Source organism: Humulus lupulus, chromosome 3, assembly GCF_963169125.1.
Source record: "Humulus lupulus chromosome 3, drHumLupu1.1, whole genome shotgun sequence".
Classification (NCBI taxonomy): Eukaryota; Viridiplantae; Streptophyta; class Magnoliopsida; order Rosales; family Cannabaceae; genus Humulus; species Humulus lupulus.
In genome coordinates, this window is record NC_084795.1 from 29,317,584 (window position 1) to 29,342,589 (window position 25,006).

Below are 25,006 nucleotides of genomic sequence, written 5' to 3' on the forward strand. Positions count from 1 at the left end.
GCTCCACGCTTTCCGTACTCATGGTTGATCAACCTTTCTCTTGCCCTTACCTGCACCATAGAGCACCCGTGAGCCGAAGTCCAGCAAGAAAACTCAACACAAAACAAATAACATATGCATATCCATCAATATCATAAAACAAAGCAGCCAACAGGCTAAACACATAGCGGTCATGTCGTCCCAGGCGTTTTACCATGCCCTGGGTTTGTGGTCTTCACCGAGAGGATGACTCCAGCATCCTAGGAGGGTCTCGCCCTAATGGCTCGCACTCCGCATGCTCAACGCCATTCCCGGTCCCTTGCCATACTCGGCTTTACACTCCGTGTGCTCAACGCCGTTCCCGGCCTTCGCCATTCATTCACAAATATGCATTACACAACATACTATCAACAATTATTTGAACATATACTAAACATAGACAATAAGGCTACGCCCTGCAATTCAACCAATAGGGTCGTGCCCTGCAATACAAGCAATAGGGCCACGCCCTGCTCTACGGGTACAATAGTTTTCTTACCTGTGTCCCGAACTATCTGAGCACCGCAATCCTGAGCACAGTCCTCTAACACGAGTCTCGATGAAAACCTAGTCACAACATAATTACAACAGTTGTTCATCAAGTTCTAATCCAATAAATAGCTTCGAGACATAAATCTGTTGGGAATTGTGCCTTGAATGCATATGTAATAGACATTGTTTTATGAAATAAATAAATGAATTGAATTTGTTATGCATATATTTTATGGACTATATTATTCTGCGATAATATTATGCAAATATCAAAAAAATTCCTAAGTTCATATATGTAATCTCAAACACGTATTGGTACGGGAGGATTGTGTTTGAGATAAATGAACTTGAATAGTTCGCAGTAAAATAAAATTATGGAATTTTTAGATTAATTACTGCAAGTATGGTCCACTAGTATTATGAATACATGTGATTTAGATCCGGATCACTAGTGTGGTAGGACACTTTAGTGGATGTGCTTTATATATTAGAGAATATATAGAACTAGATCAGATATGTTTATTAATACTTAGTTAAATACCGTTTCGAAGTATTAATTAAATATATCAACTGATGATCATATACAAATATATCTTAATCCTAAAGTTACTATGAACTCCTGTTTATGTTAATGAGTTCTTTGATTCACTTGTTAGGATCTGTCAGAATGATCAGGCTAGAAACTTTTGTTTTGGGAACTCATTAATGTAGATGGCTAGGGACATAGTATACAAATATGGAATCTATGCCTTCTCGTAAGAGATTGAATAATGGTTCTCTTAAGGGTTGACTTTTGGTACTGAAAGGTTATTGAACTCAAATTCATAATTTAATTATGAATTAACCTTCACTAGTAAAGTCAATGGTACTTAAGGAAACAAGAGATAATTAAAAGGGTAAAATGGTGATTTTATTCCCGATTAATTATGAACAATTATTAGAGGGTCAATTTGTATGCAATGATTATATCAATGGACGCTTTATAATTATAAAGTACTCAGTAAATGAAATGTCTATAATTACAAGAGTGCAGTCTCATAATTATAGTAGAATAATCATGAGATTAATAAATTAAGATTATTTAATTAAATAGTTTAATTAATAATCTCAAATTTCTTAGAGCTTGGAATTATAGGTCCATAGGTCCCCATAGCGGCTCTATCAACACTATTCAAGGTAAGAGTTGATATAAAGGGAAAAATAATTTAAAGACATATTAAAGAATAAATTTGTTCTTCGGGCCAAATATGCAATTATATGATAATAGTGATTAATTAATTAATTACAAATTAATTGTAGTTAACAAAAATTAATTAATATTTAATTATTGTATAATTTTCAAAATTATATTAAATAATTAAATTAATTTCGAAATTTAATTAAATAATTAATTAATTATCATTTTCGAAATTATAATGAATTAAATATTAATTTTCAAAAATATTTGATTTAATTAATTAGTAGAATTAATTAAATATCTTTATTTGAGTGAGAGATAATGATCTGATAAGTTCAAATTGGATTTGAATTTAAAAGATTAATATTTATTCAAATAATTAATTATATTTGATAATTAGTTAAAAAGATATTTAATTTAAATTTGAATTCAAATTTGAATTAGTTATCAGGTTATTAGATTTTATCTGACAAAGTAGTTTGAATAAATAATTAAATAAAAATAGACAAATCAAATATCTCTAAAAATAGGGGTGGTACACGTGCACACACAGTTGGACTTTGTGTGGCATGTACTGCTATTTTTCAGGGATAGGATTTTCATTTTTTATTTATTTAATTAATTCATGGATAATTAAAAAAATATATAGTTTTTGGATATTTTCATTAATAAAATAATTAATAAATTAAAAAGTAAATTGTAAGTTGGTTATAGATTTATTTTTAAAATTTGATTTTTTTTAAGTATGACTAATCAAAAAATATACAGATAATTAAGACAACTTGGTCTATTCGCTCTGTGAAAAATATAACGATATTTTTCTCAACCAATTCTCACGCCTATTCTCTTGGTCTCATGTGTTGAGTACATCAAGTAGAATCACAAATAAATTATCATTCATTCTCTAAGTGCCCACACACTTCTTGAGGTGTAAAGAACAATGTGGAAGATCTTGGTGTGAGTACCTGGGAGCAGCTTGGATAGGAAGATCGTTCTTATTACAAAAAGATAGCAAGGACACTTGATAGGCTTCAAGAGGTATGATTTCTATTCTTAACTTGTTTATGATTAATGTATGTATATTAATGGATCCGCATATTTAAAGGTAGTTTAAATATGTTACAAAAATTTTGTTGTACACTGGGCCAACCCCACCACCATTCCGATGCGTATTAGGAAACTCGTTCCTAACAAAATCTAGCATCCAGGACCTTGGTTTCTACCAAACTGGGTAGTGGAAACCTTCCCGAGCCTTAACGTTCAAGTTCCCGAGCTAAAAACCCTCAAAAAGCCAAAATCTTGCATTTGGGTCGCGGCCCAGCCCCCCTTAAGGGCCGCGACGCGCCCCAAATCAGAGACAGAATGCATGTCTGTTGAGAGACGCAGACCATGGTGCCCAAACTTGCGCCACGGCGCCTGGGTAATCTTTCCCGAAGTCCCTTGGCCTAAAACTCAAGCGGGCCACGGCGCTGATGAATAGGGCCACTACTCGAGCCCGAAACCCGAAAATCCCATGCAAATTTTACGAACTAACTCCCTAAAAACAATTCTAAACGCACCCCAAAAACATAATTAATTCCCATAATCATTCAAATACACTTTAGGCAGCTCTAGAACCCCAGAAACTATTTCATAACCTCACCAAAACTCAAAATCAAAACTCAAGTTTGAACTTAGAAGAAAACACTTAAAACATGGCAGAAATCCATTAAAACCAAAGCAGGAAGCCTAACCTCAAGGATGGTTTCAACCCTCAGCTGTCTATAACCCTGCTCCTAGCTTTGATACCCAAATTCAAAACTTTCTCCTCAAAAGTCCCCAAAACCTCCTAAGCCTCAAGAGAGAGAGATGTGATCGAGAGAGAGAGAGTGGGAAGGCTGAGAGTATGTTTCTTTTGATAGTCCTAGACTTATAAAGCCTAAGTTATCCCCTTTTGCCAAAGGTCTAAAATACCTCTTAAACTTATCCTCAATCCTTAAGTAACTCAAGGGCAATTTAGTCATTTACCAAATCCCGTTAAGTCCCTGAGTATTCCTATAAATCCCCATTTGATCCCGACATGTCCAAATCATTACTAAACTACTACGCGTTACTCGATAAATCCAAAACACATATTACGTTCCCAAAATACCCCTAGGCTCCTCCCGAGCCGGGTATTTGACCTCGTTGTGACTTTCTAGCTAAACTGCTCCCTAGGACCGTCTCGGATCGTGCATCACAAATATATCACCACTCACACGTGGTATCAATCACAATATACACAAATATTGCATTTATGCCCTCAACGGGCTAAAATTACAAATATGCCCCTAATACCAAATAGGGCCCACATGCATATTTAATTCACCTAAACATGCATTTCTAATCACATAATCATCGAATTCACATAATAACGTAATTAAATCAGTTATTGCCCTTCTGGCACGCTAATCAAGGCCCTAAGCCTTATTAACAAATTTGGGACGCTACAGCCCAGGTCCCGTCGAAGGACTATGTTGCTATAAAGTCTTTTTGTCTCTAGGTCCTATCTTCGCGAAGGTCTCCATCACCCAGGTTCGGTTCCATTATCTCATATAGGTCTCTGTCACCCAAGTCTTGAGCTCCATGCCAACCACCAAGCTCCAGTAGCCACCTGCAGAAAGAATCGAACGGGGAGAAGAAGAAGTCGATATGAGAAAAGGAAAAGGAGAAGCTTTTACAATTTTTAGGTTTTATTTTACAAATTTTAAATTTTTTTAGATTTATGATTTTAAAACAATTCTTTAATTTTTTTCCAAATTAAAATAATTTTATTTCAATAAATTTTAAATTAATTTAATTTTATTGTATTGAATTTTTTATTATTATAATTTATTAATTTTTTAAAAAATTAAAATTTAATGAATTTTAATATATTTAATAAATTAAAATTAATTGCACCAATTAGGTGTTACTACATATGTGTGCCACATAGGTCCATGTTCATGGTTAACAGTCATGGACCTACTACTTCACCAAAATACTAAGAGTAGGTATTTTTGTTACCAAAAAATTTACATGTGGATTTAAGTGCAACAAAATAAATTACATATGATTTATACTGCAAATTTTCCTTTTAATATTATATTTGATAATAATATATAGCTAAAATGTTCAAATTATTTCACTTTGTTGAAAGAGTATTGTTAAAAGGTACGGTGTCAACACCCCTTAATGTCATCTGAGTTTAATATCCTAAATTAGAATATATAAGATTCAATACCCTAAAAGCTCTCCCTCTTTTGGGTTTCTATAGCCATTCCCTTCTCTTCTAGAGTTCTCGCTTTGTTTTCTTTTCTCGGCCAGAGCTCATTGGAGGTTTCCTTGGCGCTGGTGGTGCTCCGGCTGAGAAGTCTTGTCTTCTCTGTTGTAGGTGTTAGGCTCAGTGGTGATGGACTTTTCTCCGGTGTTGAATTTCCATGATGGCTCTCTCTTCCTTGGATGGGCTTCTATCTTGGCAATGGGGTTTTAGCAACGGGGTGGTGGTGGTGAGAGCTTGGGATTGTGCAACTACTTTCCTTTGCTTGCTCCTCCATGTAGATCTGGAGCTCTGGGTCTTGGATACGTGGGTGATCCATCGTCTTCTCCATGGTTTGGGCTCGTGGCTTCTCCGGCACCGAAGGGGTGGTGCTTGTGGTTGGTTTGCTCCTCCACTCCCCTGGGTCTACAACCTGAGTTTATGTTTTATTTTGTTTTGTTTTAGATCTATGCTTTCCATTACTATTGTTTTTGTTAGTATTATTTTTTCTTGGTTTAGTTTGGTTGATTGTTCCATTTTTGTTTTACCTTTGGAAAGGGATTTGGGGGTTAGTATCCTTGTTTTTTTTTTTTTTACCTATTATCTATGATAGTATGGTACTTGTTATCGACTATGATTACGAATGGCGTGTAGTGTGCCTCCATATGTGTAACGACCCGAATCTGGTAATTGGGCTTAGGGCCTTGATTAGTGTGCCTGGAGGGCAATAAATGATTTAGTATGATTATATGTGGATCTATGTGAATATATGATAATGATGCATGTTTAGTTGAGTTAAATGTGCATGTGGGCCCCGTCTGGATATTATGGGCATAAATGTGATAAATGCGATATATATGTGATATGTCTGTGCAGCACGATCCGAGACAGTCCTGGGGAGCGGTTAGACAGAAAGTCACAACAGGGTTGAAATTCGGACTCGGGGTGAGTCGAGGGATAATTTGGGTACTAGGTGTGTTATGGGATTATCGGGATATGAAAATAAATATTTGGAGATATATTTGAGGATAGAATGTCTAGGAGGGAATATTGGAGAAATTTACCATTTTGCCCTCGATGACGTTTTGGTACCCCGAGCCTTGAGGTAACCACATAAACATAAGTTGAATAAGACAAACCTTAGAACTATACAGAACATTTAAGGAACCGACTCGTTCATTTTCTCTAAGCAAGTGGATATCTTCTCTTTGGAAGCCTAGGGAGAACTTGGAGGAATTAGCTAAAAGCTAGAAGGACTTCAGCTGAGAAATCTTGGGAGCTAGGAGCTTGGGGATTAAGGATCAACCTCAGAGATTGAATTCAGCAAGGTAAGCTCTAATTATGGGGATTATGTTGAGAATTGTTGCTGGTTTGCTAGAGTATGCATGTTAGTTAAGCTTGATCTGTGTTTGGGTATCTTAGTTGGGTTTTGGAGCAAATTTTGATGGGTTTTGATGTAAATATTGAGCTAGAATATATGTATTAATTATCTGGGTTTGTTAGATAAGTTTTGAGTGGGTTAGCTTGAGGAAAATGCAAGGAAAGTTATGGAAATTTTGGGTTCGGTGATGAGGGCCGCGGCCCTAGGAGGGGCGCGTCGCGGCCCATGTGCGCGCGCGACCGAGTGTGGCCGAGGAGTTCATGCGTGCTGCGGCGCTTAGTGCGTGCTCTGTGGCCCATGTGTGTTGCATGGGTGTGCTAGCCTCTGTTTTGAGGCTAGCCGCGGCTCTTGAGGGTGGGGCCGCGGCTCTTAGTGCTAGACTGCATCTTTAAGGGTGTTTGGGCTTGGAAATTCAATGGTTAAGGCTCGAGATGGATTTTATCACCCGGATTGATAGAATTCAAGGTCCCGGAAGTTAGGGTTATGGCTCGAAGTTATTTATTGGATTAGAACTTGATGGATGGATATTTTTAATGTGTTGTGACTAGGGTTTTGGCGAGGCTCAAGTTAGAGGACTGTGCTCGGGGCATCGGTGCTTGGAAAGCTCAGAACTCAGGTAAGAAAACCCTTGTTCCCATAGAGCTTGTATGCAGGGATGAGCCCAATGTGTTTAAATAGAACTAGTATGCAGGGCTGAGCCCAATGTGTTTGATCTGCAAGGCGTAGCCCTTTAACTGAATTTGCTAGAATTCTGTATTCGCTTGCTATGCTATATATGCTATTATGTGAATGATCGGCAAGAGCCAGGAATGGTGTAGACCGAGGACGGCAGAGGTCGGAAACGGCGCTAGGCACGTTGGGTGCAAGGCCGAGTACGGCAAAGGGCCGGGAGCAGCGTTAAGCACGTGGAGTGCGAGTTTCCAGGGCGAGTCCCTCAAAGGATACCTGGGATATCCTCACGGTGTGGACCGCGAACCCAGGGCTTGGTAAACACCTGGGACGGCTAGGTCGTATGTGTTTAGCCCATTGGTGGCCTATGTTATATGCTTGAATTATGTGTTGCATATGTTATCTGTTTGTGGGTTTTCTTGCTGGGCTTCGGCTCACAGATGCTCTGTGGTGCAGGTAAGGGTAAAGAGAAAGCCAACTGACCATGAGTGTAGCAGGTGTGAGGCGATGTGTACATGTTTGGCCAACCTGGCTGCCACTGCCAGAGGTTTTTTTGGGAGATGGTTGTAAATAAACTTAGATTTTGTCGTTTAGTCGACCTGGTTTAATGTATATGTTGTAAATATTTCTAAACTGTATTTTGGGATCCCAAGTATAAAACTTTTATGATTTTCTATGAAAATTATTATTTCTTCTATTTATGGCTTAATTACACTATTTGACCTAAAACCTCGATTAGCGAGTTGAAAGCATGTTTTTAAACTCACTTAGTAACGGTTCTAAGGAAGTAGGGCGTTACAATATGTCAGTCTATTGGCATTATTGCCGCTTGCTCGCCCCTTTGGGGAATGATTTTCATTTTGGCTTATCCATGAGTATTTGTAATAGACTTGGTCCTTGATTTCTTTTCCTGAATGAAACTTTCATCTTCTCCTTAAAAAAAAGCAATATTAAATTTAATCACTCATAATATACAACTTAAGTTTGCATAATATGGCGTCTTATAATAGTTATATTCTTGTTGAGAATACCTACTATTTTTTTCATCCCCAATATTTATGGGATTTGGGTGGAAAATGAATGTGACATATAATTTGGTTTTTTTGTCTCAAATCTTCTTCTATATAATAAATGTGTAGATAATGAAAATTCTTGGTTTTAACAATTTTTTTTTAATGTTAATTTTAACAGAATATTCTTATATTTTACAGAATATTCTTATATTTAACGATAGTTTGTAAGTAATACTTAAACTTAAATAAAATAAAATAAATAATTAAAAAATTAAAATAGAATATTTTTGAGATATTTTACAATGATAATTATTTAAAAATAATAAATAATTAAAAAAATTAAAATATGATATTTTAAAGATATTTTACAATAATAATTATTTAAAAATAATAAATAATTAAACATATTAAAATATGATATTTTTTTAAATATTTTACAATGATAATTATTTAAAAACAATAAAATTATATGTTTTATAACTTAAATAAAATTTAATTAAACTTAAACTCACTTATTAGAATAATATCATATCAAACATATAATATAATCTACTGTCTATTAGCAACAAATTATTTTTAAAAAAAAACTAGCAAAAAACTTAAATTTAAAATTCACGTATAATATTTAATATTACATTAAACTTATAATATATAATATATTGTTGTCACTCTCAAATTCAAAAATTAAAATAAATATAAATTTAAAAAAAATATTTAATTAAAACAAAATATTTATTTTAAATTTATATGACATCAATATAAATTTAATAGAAATAAATAATAAATTCTATAAATAAAACTACAGTATATTACACATTATTTGTATCTAGTATATCTAGTATCTAGTATTTTATATATGTGTCAGGTTTCATTAAGTAAAGATCTCTTTGTAAATTACCTTGTGGCGAGTTTAATTTAGCTTTTTAAAGTCAATTTTATTAATATAAATTAATTATTAATTTACTAAAAAAAATCAATTCTCTTACTGATACTAATTGTTCGTTTCTTTTCTTTATTTTGAGTTGTAAAAGAATTACAAAATGATGTGTTTTAGAAGTTATAGTGAGTAATTAAATTAAATTCTATACATTATATTTGGTTCACCAATTCTTTAGTATTAATGATTATATATCCGTGTAATTTTAAATATCAAATTACACAAATGTTTTGGTTGAATATTTTAAACCTTTTGTGATTCAATAATAGGATTTAAACAAGATTTTAGTAGAAATTAATATTATTAAAGTAATAATACTCTCCTTTTATTCACTTTAAAATATTTTTTATTTTAAGAATTTTGTATAAATATATTAGAAAGGTTTTTTTAAATAAAATAAAAAAATTTAAAATATTAATTTGCATGTATATACATACACGATCAAGTAATTTAGAAGACAGTTCACATTAAAAAATTATATAAAAGACAATTATTGTATTCTAATTAATTTATTCCTATCCTAGTGCTATTTTTTTACATTTTTTTTAACTAAATTAGGTGCAAGTAATGTGTAATGCACATTTGCTTAGTTTTATTTTTAAAAAATTATTAAATATATTTATTAAGTTTTTATGATTTTTATATAAATTTTAAATAAATAAACAATATTATATGAAAAAAGATTAACAAAAACATAGTAAAAAGAAAAATTAAACCTAAACAATATTTATGATTTTTTTCAAACAAAAAAATGTATGATAACATTTTAGATCACACTATTTAATGTATAAAATATTTATAATATTATTCAAATCACACATTTATGAATAGAGAAAAAACTTGTTTATCCTTGATAAAAAATAAATGTTATTCTAATTTTTTATGTAGTTATGCAGTTAAATTATTTGTATATATATAACACTTATATATAATATATTTATAATATTTATTGTTATTTAATATAAATATATATATTTACTTAAGTTTTATTAAGTAATAAAAAAAATATTATTATAATAATAATATTTTATAATGTTTAAATTTATATTAATATAATTATTAAATATCTAATTTTGTATTAGATAATGAATGAACTCGTAAAGTTTGGAATATGTGCGAAATCTAAACATCGAGCCTGCGAAACATAGACGACTTCAAAGATGGTAGCCTCGAAATCCTCACAAGCTCGAAAGGTAGACCCCGAGGTGCATCTGTTCTTGAGAATGACCTCGGATCAGGGGCTCCGAGCCTGACGCGCGTACGAGCTCGAAGTCATGTGGCCTCGGGATATGTTATAGCTCGAAAGTCAGTAAGAAACCTGGGAGAATATGGCCTTGGTGATATAGGATAATAACTTTGAATATCCTAATTAGTCATCAATAACAAGACGCGGTCTACATTTATTACTGTAAATCACCTACAATCAAGGGATATTATTTTATTAGTTATATGCCCCCTGGTCTTCAGGGGACGTTTCCTTTTATATCGAATTGCAGGCATTTAATGCCATTTAATTTATTTGCAAATATAGAGTAACTACTCGAAATATGTGGGATAGTATTCTGAAATCTTCTCTATAAATAGAGAGGTCATGCACCACTGTAAAAGACCGAATTTTTGTGATCTTGAGAGAAAACTTTGAAGAATTCATCCTTGAAGAATTTTCAGAGATCATCTTGAGTTTAATAACAAAGACTCGTGGACTATGCAGATTTAACTGCTGAACCACGTAAAAAATCGTGTTTGTATTATCATATTTTTATTGGCCATTACTGATTATTGTTTACGTGCTCTTCTTTCACTATTGACGAAAAACGGCGTCAACAATTTGGTGCTTTCATTGAAAGCCTTAAGCATTCTTTCCTGAAAAAGTCATGGCCACTAATAATCAGAATACACCTGAAGAGAATTACCCAAGACGTCCTGGGAAACAGCCAATGGAAAACCCAGATGTCGAAGAAAGGAGTGGATCCTCCGATGCTAGGGGACCACCTCCTCCACCAAGAGATGAGGATATGTACTACAATCCTGAGCGATATGTTCCTATTGTGGAACTCGAGAACCGGCAACTGAAACAGCAGTTGGCAAAGGCCAACAAGCAGAATGAGGAGTTAGCTAGGATAGCCGCGGAGGTGCAGGTGGCTCAGCCCCCGCCTCCGCGTGAAAACCAAGCTCCTCCTCCTAGGGATGTGCATGTTCCTCCTCGTAGACCCCGTGGGCGCCCACGGAAAGATGCTGCCACGAGAAGGCCAGCTCAACCTCCGGCATCAGCAGAACCATCCACTCCCCCTAGGCCCCAGAGAAGTACTCGGGCTAGGGCCCCGGTTAATCCACCTATGGAAGTACCTGCGGGAACTGAGAACAACCGAGCCCCTGTAGAGGCTCGGACTCAAATCCCTGGGAGCGCACCAAACGCAACCAACCCATCTCGGGCAAACTCCGGACCGTCTAGGCCGCGAAATGGGTGGCAGCCACCGTCGCCCATACGGTTCCCTCCATCACCAATAAGATATCCTTCGCCCCCTCGCAGGAATGCTCAACCAGTTCGAGATCAGGGAGAAAGGCGTGCGGGAGAGAGACAAGGAAATGGGGAAGCTTTCCAGGAACAGAGAGACACCCCATCAGAAAGAAGTCAAACATCCCGGTCTCGCACGGCGGAGACGAGGCGGCATGGAAGAAATCCATCTCGAAATAACTATGCGACGAGTTTTACCAGCGACGATTCTGGAGACACCAGGTCGGTCAGCAAGCATGACTGAGGTCGTAAGAATACTGGAAGCCGCAGAAATCGCCCCGACCTGGGAGAACACCTGAATCAGAGTCGGGGTAATGTTGACCCGATAAATCCGGACCTGAGGGATCGCTTGAATAGGCGTAAAGATCCTTTACAGAGACGCAAGCCTGGAGTTGTGATCGACGACAACCGATTCCAAACTTTGCCTCTCGCGGACCCAGTCCAAGAGAGAATTGATCAGCTGGAAAAGGCATTCAGGCTTTTAAAAAACGAGCAAGAGCATGATCGATATGAAGATTTTGATGAGGAGCTTGAACCGTTTGCTCCCCATATTTCAAACACTCCATTTCCACAAGGGTTTCGGATCCCTCACGTCCCGACGTTCGAGGGAAAGACCGACCCATATAGTCATCTGAGTACGTTCAACACCATAATGAGAGCCAGTAACATGGGTTACGAGCTCAGATGAATGTTATTTCCAGCATCATTGACAAGACCAGCTAAAAGCTGGTTCGAAAAATATAAGAGACATTCAATAACCTCTTGGGAGCAGCTGTCTAAATACTTCAAAAAGCAGTTCAAAGCCATGATGGGGGTTCGACCTGAGGCGTCAACCCTAACTAATGTTCGGCAACAACCAGGCGAAACATTAAAAAGTTACCTTACAAGGTTTAACTTGGAAGTTACCCGAGCTCGGAATGTGGATGACAGTGGACACTTAATGGCTGTCCAGGCCGGAGTAATGCCAGGAAGCGCCCTCTGGGATGATATGCAAAGAAAACCGGTGAGGTCCCTAACCGAGTTTAATAGACGAGCGCAGAGGTTTGTCAATGTAGAGGAAGCGAGGTTGACACTTAATGTGACTTCCCAGCCTGAAACTACAACGATAAACGTAAACTCTGTCTCAACCTCGGCGGACCCAGTAGCTTCAAAGCCTGCTGTGGAAAACCCTTCCAAGAGAAAAAAGAACGAAGGAAGTAACCCCGAGGCCGAAGGAGGAAAGAAAAAGAAGGGGGAGAGATATTTCTCCGTGTATAGAGTGTACACCGAGCTCAACGAGTCTCGGGAGAACATATACCTGGCTAATGAAAACCAGGTCCCCTTAAGGCGTCCGGACTCGATGAGAAATCAAAAGTCCAAGAGGGATTCAAGTAAGTATTGCCAATTTCACAGAGACACTGGGCATACTACCGATGAATGTCGACAGCTGAAAGACGAGATCAAATGATTGATCTCGAGAGGTTACTTTAGACAATATGTCAAGAACCAGAGTACTAATCAAGCGACCGTGAACCAGAGAGTTTCCGCATCGCAGCCCGCACCAAACAATAATTCCCGAACTCGGGAAGAGGATAGGCCCCCGCCGATTGATGGAAAGGATGTGATAACCATCTCGGGAGGGCCTCACCCCGCAGGAACGGGCAGAAATGCCCAAAAGAGATATGTTAGCGAGCTAAAGACCGGGGACGGGTCTCCCTACGAACCCGAACCTAGAGCTCCAAAAAGTCAGAGGATTGAATCCCAACCAATTACTTTTACTGAGGAAGACGCGTCCCATGTTCAGTTTCCTCACCATGATCCGCTGGTCATCACTCTCTAGCTGGAAAATAAGAGGGTCCACCGAGTTCTTATAGACAATGGGAGCTCAGTTAACATCCTCTATAAAGCAACCCTCGAGAAGATGGGACTCTCCCTTCGTGACCTGAAAGCATGTGCAACTACTTTATACGGCTTTTCAGGAGAAGGAACTGCCTGCATGGGCTCCATCGAGCTCCCCGTAACCTTAGGAGACTACCCAGTCTCGACAACTAAGATGATGGAATTCGTGGTAGTGGATCTACCTTCAGCCTACAATGTTTTGCTCGGGAGACCCGCCCTGGTTGGGCTGGGGGCAGTCTCATCAGTAAGGCATCTGGCCCTTAAGTTCCCGACCCCAGGCGTTAGAACATAGAAGGGAGATCAATTGGCTGGGAGGGAATGCTACAGCATTTCCTTGAGAGGAAAGAAACAGACGAGCGCACGACCACTCGTCATTATTCAAAATAAAGACGCGACAGTCTTAGAGATTGATGAAGAGATCGATCCAAGGGTTGAGGAGAAAGCTGACCTTGAACCCTTAGAAGAGCTCGAAGAAATTCAACTCGAGGAAACCGATCCCTCGAAAAAGGTGAAGGTTGGAAAATACCTCCAAGATGAGACAAAATAGCAACTAATTTGCTTTTTGAAGAAGAACCAGGATGTCTTCGCGTGGTCACACTCGGACATGGTGGGAATAAGTCCGAATATATCTAGCCACGCGCTGAATATAGACAAAAGCTTCCCTCCGAAGCAACAAAAGTGAAGACAGTTGGACGAAGACAGAAAGAAGGCACTAAAGGAGGAGGTTGACAGGTTAAAGGCAAACCGATTCATTAGGGATGCCTTTTACCCTGACTGGGTAGCCAATCCGGTGTTGGTCCCAAAACCCAATGGGACGTGGCGAACCTGTATTGACTATTCAGACCTCAACAAAGCTTGCCCGAAAGACTGTTTCCCATTACCAAGGATTGACCAGCTCGTGGATGCCACGGCGGGGCATGGCCTGATGTCCTTCATGGATGCCTATTCTGGATATAACCAGATACCCATGCATGCCCCCGACCAAGAACATACGAGCTTCATAACGGATAAGGGGCTATACTGTTACAATGTCATAATTCGAGCTCAAAAATGATGGGGCCACATACTAACGGCTCGTGAACATGGTGTTTTCAGATCAGATAGGCAACAACATGGAGGTTTATGTTGACGACATGCTTGTCAAATCTCAACTTAACGACAACCATGTTGATGACCTCGAAGAGTGCTTTGGCGTGCTCCGAAAGTACAACATGAAACTGAATCCTCAGAAGTGCACTTTCGGGGTATCATCAGGAAAATTCTTGGGCTTTATCGTAAACGCTCGTGGAATAGAAGCTAACCCCGACAAGATCAAGGCCCTGATTGACATGCCCTCACCTCAAAGACACAAGGATGTCCAAAGTTTGACCGGCAGGATGGCGGCCCTGAGTAGGTTTATTTCGAAATCTACGAACCGTTGTCTCCCGTTTTTTAACCTTTTGAGAGGTGGAAAGAAATTTGAATGGACAGAGGAGTGCGAGCTGGCATTCCAGGAACTTAAAAAGCACCTCGCCGAACCCCCTATCTTATCAAAATCGGAAACGGGAGAAATACTGTACCTATACCTTTCCACCACCGAACACGCAATAAGCGCAGTACTCGTTCGAGAAGAAGATAAGGTACAAAGACCCGTTTACTACATCAGTAAAAGATTACTGGGGGCAGAGTCGAGATACCCCCTGATGAAGAAGCTAGTGCTTAGTCTAATTCATTCATCTCGTAAACTCCGCCCCTACTTCCAAGCACATCCCATCCATGTGTTGATTGATTAACCACTTAGGCAAGTCTTGTCTAAACCAGAAGCTTCAGGTCGACTTCTTAAATGGGCTGTTGAGCTCGGACAATTCGAGATCACCTACCACCTGAGGACGACCATTAAGGCGCAGGCGTTGGCGGACTTTATAGTGGAATGTACTGGTATGACCAACGATGAAGTCATAACCCCGGCCCACGAGCTATGGAAACTATACGTCGATGGCTCATCCAATGAAAATGGATCGGGGGCAGGAATCATTTTGATTACCCCCGCAGGAAGCAGATTTCATTATGCCTTGAGATTCAACTTCAAGGCGTCGAATAATGAAGCCGAATACGAGGCTTTCCTGGCGGGGCTTCGTATAGCTAAGGATCTCAAAGCTAAAGTAATACATTGCCACAGCGATTCCCAGCTCGTTGTTAACCAAATCCTAGGAGAATACCAGGCTCGTGGCACGAGAATGGCGGCTTATTTGGAGAAGGAAAAATCTGCATTGGAGTGTTTCGAATTTTATACAATCGAACAGGTTCCCCAAGAACGAAACTCAAATGCGGATGCTTTAGCTCGGCTCGCTACCTCCGCTGAGAATGATGAAATGAACGTTGTCCCCATAGAACACCTCTCGGCACCTAGCATTAACGAGCCGGAGGAGGAAGACGTATGTATGATTGAGTCCGAGCCAACATGGATGACCCCGATAGTGGAATATCTCGAGACTGGCGTCCTTCCAAAAGACCGGAACCAGGCTCGAAAGTTAATGTATCAGCTTCCCTGATACACCATGATGGACGAAAATCTATATAGAAGGGGGTATTCCATGCCATTACTACGGTGCGTAACCCCACCCGAAGCCAAGAGGATCATCGAAGAAATTCATGAAGGGTTCTGTGGAGACCATACTGGGGGGCATAGCCTGTCCAAGAAAATCATACGCCAAGGATATTTTTGGCCCACCATTAAGTCACATTCTTTCGAATATGTAAAGAATGCGACAAATGCCAGAGATTCGCCATGATTCCTCGAGCTCCACCATCCAAGCTGACCATGTTGACATCCCCATGGCCATTCGCGGTATGGGGAATCGACCTCATTGGCTTTCTCCCAACTGGCAAAGGCGGTGTAAAATATGCTGTAGTCGCAGTGGATTACTTCACAAAGTGGACGGAAGCTGAACCGTTGGCAACAATAACTTCCAAAAAAGTCCTTGACTTTGTGGTAAAGAACATTGTATGCCGATATGGGGTGCCGAGGAAGATTGTGTCTGATAACGGAACCCAGTTCGATTGCGACTTGTTCACCAACTTTTGTGAAAAGAACGGCATAATAAAGAGTTTCTCGTCGGTAGCTCATCCTCAGGCAAATGGCCAGGTCGAGGCTGTGAACAAAACTCTCAAGAGTTCTCTAAAGAAAAAGTTGGAGGAGGCGAAGGGACGATGGCCCGAAGAATTGCCCTAAGTCCTATGGGGATATAGAACCACAGCTCAAACATCAACGGGGCATACCCCGTTCTCTTTAGCGTACGGCTGCGAGGCAATGTTGCCTATTGAGGTCGAAATCCCAACAATCCGAACTCAGATTTAGGAACAAAATTCAAACCACACTCAGCTCGAGGAAACTTTAGACTTGATTGAAGAAAAGAGAGAAGAAGCTCAGCTGAGAAACGCTGCCTACCAGCAACGAGCTACCAGGTATTTCAACAAGAGGGTTCAAGATCGAAAGTTCGGAATGGGAGACCTGGTGTTGAGACGCGTATTTTTAGCAACACGAGATCCCGCAGCTGGTGTGCTCGGGCCTAATTGGGAAGGACCATACCAGATAGAGTCAGTCATCCGGCCCAGAGTTTACAAGCTAGCAAGATTGGATGGGAGCCTGGTACCGCGAGCATGGAATGGTGAGCACCTAAGACCCTACTACCAATAGTATAGGAAAAGTGTTGCCTGTAACCATGATTTTCTATCTATATTAATTTGTCTGCTTTTGAATTTCGTCAAATAAAGATCTATTTCGTTCAATATGTTATCTCTTTTTATTTTTGCAATCTCTCTTAATTTAATAACCTATGGTCACACTCATAGGATATTAAGGGGGCATCATTGATACATATACCATCAGCTTAAAAAATAAAATAACATACACGAAATACATACAAGTGTCTGGATACAACCAGATGCGCGAGCTTAGATAGTTTGGACGCGACCAAATTGTCAAAAACATACAAGTGTCTGGATACAACCAGATGCACGAGCTTAGATAGTTTGGACGCGACCAAATTGTCAAAAACATACAAGTGTTTGGATATAACCAGATGTGCGAGCTTAGATAGTTTGGACGTAACCAAATTGTCAACAGATAAAAATGTTTGGATATAACCAAATGTGCGAACCAGATTAAAAATACAAGTGTATGGATTACAAACCAAACACGACCTTAATAGGTTTGGAACAAACCAGCTAAAACTAATCGACGAGTTGAAATTTAAACCTACTTCGAGATAAGTCAAGATCAAGGCTGGAATATCTTATGGGAAAATAGTTTCGAACTCGTAACTTCGGAGAAATAACCGAGGACGAGAAAAAGTAACTAAGCAATAGGATATAACTAGACCATTTATATTACACACTATACAAGTACTTTCGAGTTCGTGGTTAAAGTAATATCCAACTTTGATGAATAACGAGATCGGAAGCGGATAATTCGGACAAACTATGCGTGAATGCATCGAGTTTCGAGCCTAAATCCAAACTATGTTTATATGAAGAAATGAACATAAACAACTCATTAATATAAAATATGCAAAATATTTCGAGCCAGGAAATGTAAAGCATATATAAGTTAATATAAAAAGAAATTGTATTAGCCTTACGAGCATAAATTAAAATAGTTACAAAGAATAAAGGGACGCAGCCCCGAGGTGAGGATCAGGAAGGAGCAGTTCCCTTGGCTTTTCCAGCGTCAACGGCACTAGACCCCAAGGACGAATAGCATGACTATCCTTCTGAGCAGCCTCTCAGGCGGCTTCACTCGCCTCAAGACGGGCACTCCACCGCTCTACATACTTGGCCTCGAGAGGACCCAGGAAGCTGGTATCAAGGTCGGCATTGTCAACCCAAATTTTGTACATAGCTTGGTCAACCGCCTTCTCCTTCTGCTCTTTGAACTTGTTTAGGAGGTGGGCCTTCTCGCTTTCCATGATGTCGAAAGTAGCAGCTTTCTCCACTTCGAGCTTAGCATTAGCCTTCTCCAGCTCAGCAAGACGAGTCTTCGCCTGTTCAAGCTCGGCCTTCGTCTTCTCCAGCTCTGCGAGACGGGTCTTCACATTCTCGAGTTCGGTCTTCGAGTCCTTGAGTTCATCAACCATCTTAAGCTGGAGATCCCTCGACTCTTGGGCCAGAGACATACTCGTGTGCACCTCGTTGGTCAGCTTATAATTAAGCTGTGCTGAAACGACAAGGGCATGAAATACAAAGAATGAATTAGATCACGAGCTGGGACACAAACAATTAAAGGAGAGTTGCGAAGGTTACCGCGGCAGTAAGTTCAATACTCTTATCATAAAGAGTATTACAGTCTGAGGCCTTGTGCACAAGGTCCCAATGGTCGGCGCCGAAGCCTGAAAAACTCTGACCCACTCAAGAGAGGACGTCCGAGCTAAGTACAGCCCCTTGGGTCCCAATAGCACCGTCAAGCACGAACTCCTCAACATGAGGTCGGGCCATCGGCAGTAGGACCTTGGAGACGGAAGGCTTCTTCGAAGGTCGACCGACTGTTATTTGAGTATCAGTTGGAGGAAGCAAGATGGGTGCGGTTGAACCAGATGCATCAACCTGGACGATCAGCTCCTCGGTTGTGCTCGTAGTAGCCTGAGCCGTTGGGGTCTTCTCGGAGCGTCTGGGGACCTTGGATGGTCAGTCGGACCTCCGCGAGGCTCTCGGGCGCTTACTCTTCTGAGCTCCAGCTCCCTCATCACTAAAGAGCACTGCGTCAAGGTCGGGATCCATGGCACCTGCACAGTTCCAATCGAAGTTAGACATCATGCTAATAAACTTGAAAAAAAAAAAGAAGAAAGAAAAAACCAAGTAAAGAAAGACCTAACTGGAACTCTCCCCCGAACTAGAGCTCGGGGACCATGAAATTTCCCCATTTTCAGAAGAGGCGGGGGGAGTACCTTCCCTATAGGTGGGTGTCAACCTCGAAAGGTCCCTATAATCATTGGTCCCATATTGGACGGCTATCCCGTTCCACATCTCATTTAGACTATACATGGTGTCATACTTCCTGAGCCAACTATCAAACCTATGAACTCGGTCGTCTACCCGAGTCCATATGTAGAAGTGGTATCTATCATCCGGGCATAAAACTAACCTATCGGGTTTATGTTTTAATAAGGTGGGGGACCACATTCTCGAGCTAAGGATGACTTTACCTTCTTCATCCGAGTTTGAGCTCGAGGCTTCATCATTAGCTTCATTCCCCGATGGTGGACTCCTTCGGCGAGCTGGAGGTGGAGGCCTCACCTCTCTCCTCGGGGGAAGGATGCCTGTGGGCAAAGGCACCTGCTCCCAATGATCATACTTCTTGTTGGACTAGTCCGAGGTGAACTGGCCATCTCCCAAAAGCCCGCAAGCTCGGAGCTTGCTCTCGTGTAAGAGGTACGAGAGAGACCTCCGGCCGTAAGGGAGTTGGAGCAGAGTCTCTCTATGCTCCTTCATGGCGTCGTCGGGTATAGGGCGGAGAAAATTGGCTGGAAAATAAGGCACATTGCAACTAAGTACGAACCTACAAATAAGAAGCCGAGCACAGAGATAAAGAAGGTTGGAATACTTACGAATCCGCCTGAATGAGTAGCATTGAGACGGGGACAGGCCATCTGTCCAGAAGAAGGCTTTTTTGAAATCAGGTGGATGATTAGGGAGATCCTCAAATACCTTTTTCTCTTTGAGATAGCTCGAAAGGTAGTAAAAGCCATCTCCTCCCCGAGCTCGGGAGGGATTACTTTTCAGACAGAAGAGATATAAAATTTCTTGCGGCGAAGGTCCTTCCCACTTCAGCTCGTGGTATAATGACCTCAGGGCAGACAGAACCCTGTAAGAATTGGTGTTGAGTTGGAACGGAGCCAACCCAACAAAATCTGTGAAGTCCTTGAAAAAAGACTTCAAAGGCAATAGCGCTTCTGCCTTCATGTGTTCCTGACTCCATGCCGCGCACCTCAGCCTGTTGTCAGGGTTTCCAGTCCCTGGGGCATAGCAGCTACGTTCGTTAGCGGTTAGAGCTCGACATCTCAAGGAGCTTGACAACCTGAGGCCATGGAAAGCCAGAATATCAGTTACCTGATTTGTCAAGGTAACCGAGCTCCAATAGTGCTCGCCCTCGAAGATTTCTCTCCTCGGTTGTGAGGTAGAAGGCTCCCCCATGAGTGAAAATTGGAGCTCTCCCGGGCTGTACGCAACGGTCACTGTCAATTTAGGGTCAAGTGGGATCGGCCTGGGCCCTGAGTTGGATTCTGGATAAATAGCCTCTCGAAGGATCCTCCTCTTCTTCTCTATGACCTCGTCTATTTGGCAGCGATAATGAGCTCGAATATCCTCCTGTTCGCGCGCGAGGTTGTACTCACGAATTCAACGTTGATTCCGAGCAAACAGCGACTCCGGGCTCGAGGTTTTGGTGAGTAAGGGATTGCCTGCAACGACCCCCACCGTCTTTCCAGATTCTGTGACATCTAGCGAGAAAGAAAAAATGGTGAGGGCCATGCATGCAAGAGTCCAAGAATTATGAGCTCGACAGGACAAGCTCGGAGTTTAAGAACAAAACGAGCTCGATATTAAGACCCTATTAAAGAGTCAGAACGTGTATTCTACGGAAAAAGGAGGAGAGTGGGCATAACCTTTTGAAAATCCCGAATTATCAGGGAAAAAAGGTGGCGATTATTCAGAAAAGGTAACAATGGGTATCGTGCATTCTTCAAAACCAAGGTTTTGCACCCAAATATCTTGGTGTGCAAGATACGTCTTTTAAAATTTTAAAACCCAGAAAAAAGAGATCTTGCTTAAACACCAAAACTGGGTATGGAACCAGTGGTTTAAACCTAGTATGGAGACTTAAACGTGAAAGCCTATCGGTCAAAAATTCCCTAATGTATCCTACTAAGAAAATAAACTAGTACATTCACAGAAATAACAAGAACAATATGGACAGAAACTGGCATAAGGGAAAATAAAAATCGGACACTTACACAATAATGGCGATTGCAGAGAAATCGTTGATTGAAGGAGAGGCTGCAGGTATGAGCTTACAATCTCGAACAAACTGGCGGTCCTTTGCTTCTTCGGCTGAGAGAACATGCACAAGCAAGGAGTTTTCAGAGAGAGTTTCTGGTTTTGTTTTTGTTCTTTCTTTTGATGAATGAAAAATAGAAGGAAGACGAAGAATGAGGTCTTATATATAGACAGAAAAAGGGGATTAATCTGGGGCGTTGAATAAAATCCTTGCAAGATCCAACGGATAGGGATTACTGATATGATGGTACCATAAAGGTGGCAGACGAATGATCGTGGGCAGATTTCCAAGGTACTCGAGTACCCTGAATAAGCAATACCCAACTAACACGCGTCCATTCTCAAGTATGTGACGGTACGGTTCCCGAAGAAGGTAGTTCAAAAGTTTCCTTCTCATAGGATTCGAACAGATAATTTTGAGGGGGCAAGATGTTATACCCAGATTTCGAGCCATGAGGATTGTGATCTCGAAAGCTGGAGTCATAATGAATGAACTCGTAAAGTCTGGAATATGTGCGAAATCTAAACATCGAGCCTGCGAAACAGAGACAACTTCGAAGATGGTAGCCTTGAAATCCTCACAAGCTCGAAAGGTAGACCCCGAGGTGCATCTGTTCTCGAGAATGACCTCGGATCAGGGGCTCCGAGCCTAACGCGCGTACGAGCTCGAAGTCATGTGGCCTCGGGATATGTTATAGCTCGAAAGTCAGTAAGAAACCTGGGAGAATATGGCCTTGGTGATATAGGATAATAACTTTGAATATCCTAATGAGTCATCAATAACAAGACGCGGTCTACATTTATTACTGTAAATCACCTACAATCAAGGGATATTATTTTATTAGTTATATGCCCCCTGGTCTTCAGGGGACGTTTCCTTTTATATCGGATTGCAGGCATTTAATGCCATTTAATTTATTTGCAAATATAGAGTAACTACCCGAAATATGTGGGATAGTATTCTGAAATCTTCTCTATAAATAGAGAGGTCATGCACCACTGTAAAAGACCGAATTTTTGTGATCTTGAGAGAAAACTCTGAAGAATTCATCCTTGAAGAATTTTCAGAGATCATCTTGAGTTTAATAACAAAGACTCGTGGACTATGCAGATTTAACTGCTGAACCACGTAAAAAATCGTGTTTGTATTATCATATTTTTATTGGCCATTACTGATTATTGTTTACGTGCTCTTCTTTCACTGTTGACAAAAAACGGCGTCAACAATTATTATAATAATGATATTTTATAATATTCTAATTTATATTAATATAATTAATAAATATTTATTTTTAATAATTTAAAATATATATTCGGTTAAATATTTGTAATATTTCGTATACTGGAGAAATATAAAGAAACAAACGGAAAACCTTTTACCTATCATCAAATGAAAATCGTTAAACCTCTAAGTTTTTCCGTTTGACAGAGATATATATTGTAATTTGACAAAAGTGAACCAACCACTAGTCTACTTGGTAAAAAAAGTTAATCAAATAATCAACGTGTGTCCGTTTCACAATTAAATATACCGACAATACTACTTGGTTCTCCAACGTTGAAAAGATAACACCTATATCAATATATCAATATTGTTCAATTAATATAAAAATATCAAGAAAAAACAAAATAAGCCCTTTCTTTCTTGAGTTGACAAGTGGGCTCATAAATTCAAGAAGAATAAAGCAATGCTCCATTATTATGATCATAAGCAAAATAGAAAATATATAATATCAAAATTAATAATTAATATATTTAAAAAAAAAAGTAAATCAATTGGCTTGGCTTGGTCCCCAAAATGAGCTTTAATTAATATATATATATATATATAATAGGGTTATAGCTAGATTGCCCCAAAGAAGAGGCAAAGTCAATCAAGCATATTATATCTCGTGAAGAGCTTTTCTTCTCTTCTTATAATCTGTGGCTCTCTTGAAGAACATAGCAACTATACACCCTTTCCTCTGTCTCGAGATCTCTTACTTCTCATCCCTTTTTCTGAATATTATTCTTCTTTTTCAAGTTCGATATAAATAGTTCTTGCATGGCCTTTTCTGTAAGTACTCTAAAAATATAGCAGCACTATAGCTGGTTATTATTAGATATGAGTAACACTATGATGCCGAGGGTTAAGGTCATGGTCTATCTGGTTTACGATAGGGGTTAGCTTATCTTTATTATTAATTAGCTTTTAGCTTTAAGCAAAAAAAAACCCTCTATTCTTTCATATCGATCTGTTCATATATATATTATAACTTTTCAATAATTTTCTTATATTATATGAAAGGTGATCAAGGTTGTAGAACTATTGTCTCTGGTTCCTGTTTTTGAGCCCAAACATACCAAGATCTCACCCACCTTAATTCCACTTTTTCTTTCTTAAATCTTTTTCCACACACATATATATATATACACATATATAAGTAGTATTATTGATATGGATAAAGTGAAGAAGGGCAGTTTGATCAACAAAACGTGGGAGCGATGCAAGTCCTTAGGCCGCCGTGGCCACAACTCACCGCCGGCGGGTCGGATGACGACGAAGAGCAAATCATGCCCACGCATGAATCTGGTCATCCCCGTCATGGCGTCGCCTGAGGCGGAAGAATACGAAAAGCGCAGCGGTAGTCCTGAGATTGGTGGTAATAACAAGAAAGTGAAGGGTTGTTTCTCGGTCTACGTCGGAGCTGAGAAGCAGAGGTTCGTGGTGAAAGCAGAGTACGCCAACCACCCACTCTTCAAGATGCTGCTCGAAGAAGCCGAGTCGGAGTTTGGCTACGATAACCAAGGTCCCATTATGCTGCCATGCAACGTTGATGTGTTTTATAGAGTGTTGGTGGAAATGGATGATGATGATACCGGCGCCGCCGCCGATAAGATTCACCGCCCTGGTTGCGGCTTCGTGAAGCGCCACGCCACCTCTTATCAACTTCTCAGCCCCTCTCGCATGGTGGCCATTAATCAGTTTTAATAATTACGTATAGTACCACGTCGGTCTCTCTGCTGTGTGTCAATATTATATTTATGTATTATTAATTCTCTTAATATATAAATAGATATTGAATAGTGAAAAATATATATGTACAAGTTCGGTGTGTACGTGTGTAATAGTTTCGCGTTTGTTGTTTAGTAATAAAATTTTCGACAGCATTATCGAATCGCATCCTCATCATACAACTTTTATTAAAAAGATAATTAAGTTATTTAGTCTTAGCCATTTGACGTGTAATTATCAATTAACTATCGTGAATAATTTTTTGTTTGAGGACAAGATCCTTCCCTAAATCTCATTGGATATTTTTTTGACAAAATATCTAATAAAAAAATCTATGCTCACTAATGATAACATCATCAACGATAACCATGTTAATTATATGTTAAATATATATACATGCTCGGTCTTTAATATTAGCATCTAGTCAAAATTCTTTAAAAAAAAAAATTGGATAATTGTTTGGTTTTTTTTTTTTCAAAGTTGTATTTTTAGAAATGAGAACAATAAAATTATTCCTAGGAAAAATAAAAGGGAAAATAGTAGGGTTGGGCTACATCCGAACCAGAAAATTCGACAACCCGCAAGACCTGCACCCGAAAAACCCAAGAAAAATAAGAAACTCATTTTTTCAGGTCGGATCAGGTTAA

At 39.5% G+C, this 25,006-nt stretch overlaps 1 protein-coding gene across 1 annotated transcript; it reads left to right on the forward strand.

Moving 5' to 3' along the window:
• The first annotated feature begins 23,213 nt into the window (after positions 1-23,213).
• Positions 23,214-24,522, forward strand: LOC133822430 (auxin-responsive protein SAUR66-like). The gene has a single exon (XM_062254765.1). It carries the CDS (start codon positions 23,802-23,804, stop codon positions 24,333-24,335), a length of 534 nt encoding a protein of 177 aa, XP_062110749.1. The 5' UTR covers positions 23,214-23,801; the 3' UTR covers positions 24,336-24,522.
• Positions 24,523-25,006: the final 484 nt, after the last annotated feature.